Source organism: Oryza glaberrima, chromosome 11 (genome assembly GCF_000147395.1).
Source record: "Oryza glaberrima chromosome 11, OglaRS2, whole genome shotgun sequence".
NCBI classification, from domain to species: domain Eukaryota; kingdom Viridiplantae; phylum Streptophyta; class Magnoliopsida; order Poales; family Poaceae; genus Oryza; species Oryza glaberrima.
The window spans coordinates 8,309,843-8,318,996 of NC_068336.1; the positions used below are offsets into that span (position 1 = coordinate 8,309,843).

The following is a 9,154-nucleotide window of genomic DNA, read 5'->3' on the forward strand; positions in this document are numbered from 1 at the left end:
GGAGGTAGGAAGATAATAAACTTCTGCTAAACCAGCCATCAAAGTCGATCGTACAACAACACTCGCTCATTAGATTAGTAGCTATAAGAGCAGGTACAATAGGCTGACTCATCGACTCCAATAATTGTCAGGTCACATTATTCCTACGTGAAAGGGTAATGATTGAGGGGAAAGAGAAGAGCAGGCGACTAAATTATCGCCAAACTATAACGTATTTTCTAGGGGCGTAGCGCCCGCTTGCAGCCGAGGCAGGCGCTAGAAAACGCGGGTTGTGGGGCCCACGAAAAGAAAAAACGATCCCGTGCGCATCGCTCCCAGGCCGCCGATCCGATCCCCTTTCTCCTTTGTCTCTGCCACGCGATCCCCTCTCTCTTTGCCATGAGATCGATCTCCCTCTCCCTCTTGGCACGAGCGCAAGAAAGGAGGCTAGCGCATCGATTTCTCCTTCCTAGCGCATCGATCCCCCTCCCACCAAATCGATGGACAGATCTCCCACCCACCGCATCGATCGATCTCCTTCCCGCGCGGTATTCCCTATCCCCCACTCCTTTTTCTTCTCTCCCAATCCTATAACTTCTCCCACGCGCGCGAAATCTATTTTGCCGGCAGGTAGAACGATGCCAAAGCCCCAAAATCGCCCCTAAAATCTATCTCCCCGGTGGATAGATCAACGGCCGCCACCCCTGTCCTCTTCCACAGTTCTACCGCACCAAAACCCTAGTTCCCTTCCACCATGTCTTGTCGGACGAAGAGAGAGGTTGCGCCACCCCCTTGCGCCACTGCAAACTCATCTGCAAGCTCGTCTGGTCCTCCCGGTGTTCATATCCCGCCGGCAGCACCGTATCCATATGGAGGTCCTTTGTTCCCCGTCACAAGCCATGGCGGGTTCATCTGCATATCGTCCTCCTACTGATGCCAAGACGGACGTCCAAATTGATTTGGAACAATGGTACATTTATTATTTGGCTTTATCAGTTCTGATTTTGATATGCTTCTGTTTCCCTGTCTAATATTCAGAGTTCCATGGTCGTTATTGTTTTGATCCATAACAGCGCTAGTGCAATGATTTGTTTAGGGAAAAAAAGGTGATTTTGTTCTGATAATCAGGTTACCGTAGTAACTTGGCCCATGTAATTTGGTCTGCAATGATTTGTAGCATGTATTTATGCAGTAATTTAGCTAAGTACAAACAAGAGTCCAATGTTACATGTAGGGTAATGATGCTAGGGTAATTAGCAGTGGTGGTAACCATGTATTTATGCAGTGGTGGTAACCATTATACTGGGGTAATATTGGGTTAGGCCTTGCATTGATCAAGATTGGCTTGTTCATTCCTTTTTATATATGGGACATAACTTGATCAAGATTTCCATGTTCATGATTTTTATATAGGGGACTAGAATCTCGCCCGCTCGGTGGTTTGGTTGATTTTATCAAAAACACCACGAACCCTATGCACCATGTGACTGAAGAGTGTCAGTTGCAGCCAATTAATGTTGAGAATGGCAATAATGGAAATGACACTAGGACCGAGAAGCGCCTAGGCTGGTCAACTGAAGAAGACTTGAGGCTGGTAAGTGTCCTACGCGAGTTATTTATTTGGTAGTGGCATTCATAATACTTGCAATTTAACAATAGTAAAATATTTGGAAATTGTAGGTCAGTGCTTGGTTAAACAACTCAAATGATCCGATAGAATCGAATTTCAAAAAGAATGATAAATATTGCGCTGATGTTGCTACTGCTTACAATAGCACTACTCCGTCAAGCCTGTTTAGGCAAGTTAAGCAAGTTAAGGACCATTTTAGTAAGATCAAGAAAAAAGTTGGGAATTTTTGTTGCTCTTGGAAGGAAGCTAATTCATTATATGCTAGTGGGGAGTATAATGTTGATCTCATGGCCAAGGCACAGAAAATATATGAGAATGACTTCAAGGATGGGCCATTCTTGGTTACTCAGTGTTGGAATGAACAAAAAACCCAACCTAAATGGCATGCATATTTGGATCAGCTTGACAAGTCGAACAAAAGGAAGCGAGATTATGCTGATGCTATCCCCCTTGATGACGAGGAGATCCCACATCCAATGGGAGTCAAGGCAGCTAAGGCGCAGCGTATAGGCAAAGGAAAAGGCAAGGTTCAAGATTGTACTGCTGAGCTAGAAGATGACATCCGCAAGTTTTATGGATGCACATGAAGCAGCCAAGGAGCAGCAAAGTGAATTGTTGGAGACCCAACGACGTGTTGCTAGTGATAATCTTGAAGCGAAGAAGGTTGGTCGCCAGACCGCTATGATTGCAGCATATAGAGAGTTACTGAACAAAGACACAAGATATATGCCTGATGATGTAAGGTCTCAGCTTGTTGCAATGTTGAAATGCATGAGAGAAGATATATTTACAAAAAACCAGTGAGGTATGTATCATCAAGTTCTTTGCAGTAGTAAAACATGCATATATCTACGTTTATTTTGAGCAGTAGTCAAACTATTGTACTGTATTTATAGCTATAGTTCCAAACAACCATGCAACCAGTCCCTGTTTTGTGGTAATTAATAGCTGTCAGTCCAAATAATCATGCATATAGTCTCATATTTTGTGCTGATTAACTGCCATTAGTCCAAATAACCATGCAGTCAACCCAAATTTTCATGATTATTATAGCTGGTCCAAATTAAATTGCAGTCAATTGTCAACCCATATTAAATTTCCATGGTTGTTGCAGCTGGTCCTAATTAAAATGCAGTCATAGTCCAGACATATTAAATTTTTCAGCTGGTCCTAATTAAAATGCAGTCATAGTCCAGCCATATTAAAATTTGTATGGTTATTATAGCTAGTCCTTTGCAGCATCTATATATTACCTCTCATAACTTGAAACTGCCAACCCAATCCATCCTCCTCCTCCTCCTCCTCCTCCTCGTCCAACCATGTTGGACTCATCCTCCTATTCATCCTCCAACTCAGATGACCTAGACCCATCTAAGTTCTAGACAAGTACATTTCTGAGTAGAATGTACTAGACTCATTTGCTTCTCGAATCATAGAGAAGATGAAGGGTAGGTTTGGAGCTGGGCGTTCGAAGCGCCAAGGTGGAACAAGGAAGACAATTCATAGGGATCATGTAGATGCCCACAGCCGTTTGGTGGCTGATTATTTTGCAGAACATCCGTTGTACCCAGAGCGGATGTTTCGCACAAGGTTACGCATGCATGAGCCACTCTTTTTACGTATTGTTGAAGCCTTAGGTCAGTGGTCACCGTACTTTACTCAAAGGGGAGATTGCTCTGGCCGCACCGGCCTCTCTCCACTTCAAAAGTGCACAGCAACACTTCGTATGTTAGCATATAGCACACCTGCTGATGCACTAGATGAATATTTAAAAATTGGCAAGAGCACAGCCTTAGAATGCTTAGAAATGTTTTCACGAGGGGTGATTGAGGTCTTTGGTGGGACGTACTTGAGACGCCGCACAAGGGAGGATGTAGAGCATATATTACATGTTAACGAGTCTCGTGGGTTTCCGGGCATGCTAGGTAGTATTGATTGTATGCACTGGAGGTGGGAAAGTTGTCCGAGGGCTTGGAGGGGTCAATTCACCCGTAGTGATTACAAAGTCCCAACAATTATCCTCGAAGCAGTTGCTTCACACGACCTATGGATTTGGCATGTCTTCTTTGGTGTCGCTGGTTCTAACAACGACATCAACGTGCTGAATCAGTCCCCTCTTTTCCTTGACACAGTAAGAGGTGAGGCTCCTCGGGTCCATTATTATGTCAACGGGGAAGAGTACAACCATGGGTATTACCTAGCTGATGGTATATACCCTGAATGGGCTGTATTCCAGAAGACTATACCACTTCCACAAATAGAGAAGCATAAGTTATATGCTGAACATCAAGAGGGGGCGAGGAAAGATGTGGAGCGGGCTTTTGGGGTATTGCAAGCTCGTTTCAACATTGTACGTCGTCCGGCAAAGAAATGGAAGAGAAAGAGTGTTGGAAATATTATGCTAGCTTGCGTGATTCTCCACAATATGATTGTTGAAGACGAGGGTGAGGATGCAATATGTGACCTAGACCTCAATAGAATTCCTAGGACATCAATAGTACTGCCTCCAGAAGTAACCAGTGATGGTAACCCATGTTTTCGTGATGTGCTAAGTAGGAAATTTGCTATTCGTGCTCGTTCGATGCATACCCAGCTTAAAACTGATTTAATTGAGCATATTTGGAACCGGTTCCGGGATACGCAGCGTGCATAACCATGGTAGGGTAATTAGCATATAATTTCCCCTTTTTGTCATATATAGAGCCTTTTAATTTACCCTTCTATATGTTTTATTTCAGGAACAATTAAGCTTTGATGTCTACTGTGTTGCACCTCTGCAACACACCTCTTACAGGTATATTTCCATCATATGGTATATTTATCGTGTGAGTACTTTCAGCTGTAATGAACATCGGAATTTTTGTGTACATGAACCGATTTTGTTCCTCCATATGCTATATATGTTGTATACATGAACTGCTAGCTTCATCATTGATCTTTTTTTACATCTCAGTTCAAAAATATGATTCGTGAATCCATGTAACTATAGTGTAGGGGCTGTGACAATCTTTCAAGAAAATTTACTGGAATGAGACACACCTAATTTTCTAGTTTTAGGAAAAGTTTACTTTAATTGGCAGAAATTTGACCATCACTAAGTAGTTAGATTTCTGGCATTAATATTGCATTTGTACTTTGATTGTTCTGCTGATAGCATAATTTATATTCTGCTCCATCTCTCCACTACAGGCTGGTGGCAACAAATCAAGATGGCTGATGATGGTCCATGGAGATCAAGAACTATCTTAGTTTATATCTATGTTTTTGTTAACTGTTAGTTTGTTATCCCTAAAAAGTTGCCTTGTGTGGCTTACTAGTGTCTAATCAGACCAAGAACTTTATCTAGTTTCTGTGGTCCTTTTGTTTGATGGCATGTTGCCAGAAGATTTGTGAATCATCGTAACTGTTTCACTGTTTGGATTATTAATCCTCTATTTAACTAGCTCTGATGTGATTGTGTATATGTGGTGCAATAAAATGGCCACAAATATGGATGTCAGGACTGATCCCAACAACTGCTATTGGCATGCATGCATTAAATAGTTCAATGTATTAATCTCTGACATTTTACAGCTAATCTATTATACTTGATAAGCTATATGCTAGCTCTTCCTGAGCTGGACAGAAAATTGGAGATGGCAGTGGGCGCTCCATTGACCTTGCTCTAACGAAAACTAATTAATAAGTAGTACCGTTGCTGATTCATATAACAATTCCATTAGAGGCTACGGAGAAACTGAAGCTTAGTTTGACTGCCCCCCAAGGAACCCCTCCTCCCGACACGCAAAACGGAGCACATATTAATACATGATTAATTAAGTATTAGCTATTTTTTCGAAAATAGATTAATTTGATTTTTTTAAGCAACTTTCGTATAAAAACTTTTTGCAAAAAAAGCAACATTTAGCAGTTTGAAAAGCGTGCGTCGGAAAACGAGAGAGAGATTGGGAACTTAAAGGTAAGAACACATCCATGTCTATGAATAGAACTACCACTACTAGAAAAATAGTTTTTTCAAGCGGTCAAAACAATTTTCGCAGGCAGGGGAAAAGACCGCCTATACGTAAAGGCCTACAAAAATAGATGATTTTCGCCCACGGGCGAAAATCATCTTCGCAGGCAGTAGATTCACCTACCTACAAAACAAATCAGCAAATAAAAAAAAAGACGCACAGTCGCTGCCGGCCTCCCTTTCCATGCACCGCCGCCCCCACAGGCGTCAGCGCCATCAGTCATGGTCGCGACAATCGTCGTTGTCGCGTGACGTCGTCATGTCGTGGTCGCGGCAGTCGTCGTCGGCGCCGTCGGTCATAGCCGAGAGAGGGATGAGCCGAGCCGCCACCTCTCCTCCTTATCGCCGACGCCTCCCCTCCCCTCCCTAAGACCGGCCAGCGGCGGATCCGCGTGCCCGGAGCGAGCCGACGGCGGATCCGCTCGCCCGGGGCGTCGCGGTCATCGTCGTCGTTGCGACCATCGGCGCCATCGTCGTCGCGCGTTGAGGAGGGGAGCCAGCGGCACCAGGGGCGTCTCGGTCGATGTCGTCGTTGCACGTCGAGGAGGGGAGCTGGTGGCGGATCCACAGCTTCGCGTTCGTCGTCGTCATCGAGGAGGGTAGCCATTGTCAGAGGCTGCGAGGAGGGGAGCAGGCGGCGGATCCGCATGCCTGGGTCGTCGCGGTAGTTGGGTCCATCGTCGTCGCGGATCGAGGAAGGGAGCCAGCGGCACCCGAGGCATCACGGTTGTCGTCGTCGTCGCGGCCGTCAGCGCCGTTGTCATTGTTGCGCGTCGAGGATTGAGCCGGCGGCGGGGAGGGAGCTAGCGGCAGAAGCAGGGAGGAGGGGAGCCGGCAGCGGAGGATTTCTGGAGTGGATAAGGTGGCGGAGGTTGAGGGAGAGAGAGAGGTGGGGGAGGGAAATGAGTGGTGGAAAGGATAAGGATGAGACTTAGTTTTTTTGTTTTGCCATGATTTTTACAGGCAGACCACTTAAGAGGTCCGCCTGTAAAAATCAAATTTTCTAGGCGGACCACTTAAAAGGTACGCCTGCAAAAATAAAGATATTTTTACAAGCGGACCTCTTAAGTGGTCCACCTGGAATAATTGATTTTCGCAGGCGGACGGCGAGCTCCACCCTGTTTTTCATTTTTGTAGATGGCTAGTTGGCTCCGAGGGTCATGTCTGTGTGGGAAAAAAAACCCACGTCTGCGAAAATGTTGTTTCAGGTTATTAGTCGTTTTTGACTTTCGTCAAAGTCAAACTGCTCTAAGTTTGACTAAGTTTGTAGAAAAAGTAATAATATTTTTAACCCAAGACAAATATATTATAAAAATGTATTCAATTATAGATTTAATTGAATTTGGTCAAACTTAGAGTGGTTTAACTTTAACCAAAATCAAAACGACTTATAAAAACGGAGGAAGTAATTAACTGTGGAAACTATGGAAGGGTGATCTTTAATTCTTTATTACAGATGTATCATATTATAAAAACAGTATCAATGGGGAGAGAACTATATTAAGTACGCGAATGATACCTACTATATTAAGTGTATGAAAGGTCGCTAATTTCTTACAAACAAATTCATCGACGGGTCTATCAGTGACGGTGTTGTCGGCAATAGACGGTGCACAACGCGTCCGACAAAAGTGGCGCACCTTCCGTTTGACTCTATCAAGTTATCCTTTCCAAATTGTTAGGGATTATATTATTTTCAATAATTGGTTATCAGTTTGTTAGATTGACTTGATTTGTGTTAGTTAACCGGCTTTATCCTTAAGTTAGCTACCTAGCCTGGCAATTTAAGGAGGATGAAATCAGTTTGAGTTAAGCAAGGAAATACAATCTGAGTTAGGCATGATCAGAGCCTCGAAGCTGTCTGGGGAAGAATCCTCGCCAGCCCCATAGGTCGATTGCGAACATTCCCGTTATCCGCTCCACAGCCGCCCATTCACCCACTCTCCACTCCGGCCACCCCTCGAGCAACATCGTCGCCGCAACGCTCGCATCCTGGCTCATATATATAACCAATGGATATGAAAATAGCTGTTGTACATATTGCACTTTCATTGAGCAAAAATATATATATATATCCAAAAGCAAGTGACAAACGCAACTGCCTATATATAATCAACGGAACAGCTACACATGACTAAGTCCAGCAAAAAGTATCTCGAGGTATCGGTACCTCACGGTACTAAATTGTTTCCAATCGTTAAATCTAGCTGGGCAAGATGGGTATTGTTAGGGAAACGATTTGGTACCGGAGGTACCTTTTATTGACCGAAGCAAATAGCAATACTTGTCTCCAATGGACGACAGAACTTGTGGAAGACTTTGCAAATTCAACTGCAAATGCAAAGAAAAAAATAATAGGAGCACCCAGAGAAAGAAAGGCTTGTGGAAGACGAGGGAATATGAGACATCGGGAATAAAATGAACGGCGCTCCATGTAACTAGCAGCCACCTCCTCTTTGTTATCGATCACAGTATCCATCAAGGGTATATTTGGGATATTTGAGTGGCACGATGAGAGCAAACACAGCTTGAAATGATGTTGACCCTGCATCTGTTGGTTCTGAAACCTGAGTTCTTTTATGGATCTGTGCACATCCACTACGATTTGTAATTCATAAAAGGCAGTTATTTTTTTCATTTCTTTCAAAAAAATTTGGAGCATAAGAGCTTTTTTTTATTTCTTGAAGTGATGAAAGTAATCTAAGTACCAATAAACTAAGAAAACGACAACACTAAAAAAAACCACCATACGACAGATTGTTGTTTTAGGAATTAATTGGGAGAGAAGAATGATTGTCAGTTACACAGACTGAAAATGTTATTAAGGATGTGTTTAGTTCCACACTAAAATTGGAAGTTTAAAGAAATTGGAATGATGATGGAAAAGTTGAAAGTTTGTGTGTGTAGGAAAGTTCGATGTGACGGAAAGTTGAAACTTTGAAGAAAAAAGTTGGAATCTAAACAGGGCCTAATTGTAATTAGCAAAGGGATCAAAACAAAATATGGGAGAAAAGTGTCTAGAATGCACGTGATATAGTGCTTTAAAATTTACAAAGAGCAAGAAACTCTACTGGACATCTGCTCCTCCAGGTTGGATTTCTCACATACTTTTAAGATTGCGTTGCAGTTTCAGTTTTTTTTCCCAAGAACTCTTCACCCCCATCTTCTCCTTTTCTTCTGTTCAGCATTTAGATCTGACCATCACAGGCGAAAAATCAGTCACATTTAGATGGACAGAAGAATGCTAATTCAGGTTTCATCTACCATGTATGCTTAGAAAACAGTCCAACAATTAATCTAGCAAATGATAAAATATGAACGATATAAACTCCCAAAAAAAGCAGTTACAAAGCTACCTGGGTAACAAAACTAACCCTAGCTAGCAACTAGCCCATGTCTAGTAGTTTTAATGCTCTTGCATCATACAAAACACTCTTGTAACTGCTTCATGTAACTGGATAACTGGATTATCACACTCTGATGCTTTTGCTTCTTTTCTACACAATGATACATGCACCACTAAAAAATCATCT

At 42.9% G+C, this 9,154-nt stretch overlaps 2 protein-coding genes across 2 annotated transcripts; both read left to right on the forward strand.

Moving 5' to 3' along the window:
• Window positions 1–878: 878 nt before the first annotated feature.
• On the forward strand, window positions 879–2,196 carry LOC127755661 (glutathione S-transferase T3-like). Its single transcript, XM_052281349.1, has 3 exons — window positions 879–949; window positions 1,393–1,573; window positions 1,660–2,196. Exons 1-3 carry the CDS (start codon window positions 879–881, stop codon window positions 2,194–2,196), a joined length of 789 nt encoding a protein of 262 aa, XP_052137309.1.
• A 959-nt stretch (window positions 2,197–3,155) lies between these two features.
• LOC127755662 (uncharacterized) lies at window positions 3,156–4,262 on the forward strand. Its single transcript, XM_052281350.1, has one exon. The coding sequence runs from the start codon at window positions 3,186–3,188 to the stop codon at window positions 4,260–4,262; it is 1,077 nt and encodes a 358-aa protein (XP_052137310.1). The 5' UTR covers window positions 3,156–3,185.
• The last annotated feature ends 4,892 nt before the right edge of the window (window positions 4,263–9,154 follow it).

Excerpts from the sequence above, each read along its gene's own strand:
- LOC127755661 (XM_052281349.1), top strand. The coding sequence starts at position 879 with ATGGCGGGTTCATCTGCATATCGTCCTCCTACTGATGCCAAGACGGAC. Across the intron at positions 950-1,392 it reads CAAATTGATTTGGAACAATG|GGGACTAGAATCTCGCCCGC; the intron begins GTACATTTATTA and ends ATTTTTATATAG. Across the intron at positions 1,574-1,659 it reads CTGAAGAAGACTTGAGGCTG|GTCAGTGCTTGGTTAAACAA; the intron begins GTAAGTGTCCTA and ends TGGAAATTGTAG.
- LOC127755662 (XM_052281350.1), top strand. The coding sequence starts at position 3,186 with ATGTTTCGCACAAGGTTACGCATGCATGAGCCACTCTTTTTACGTATT.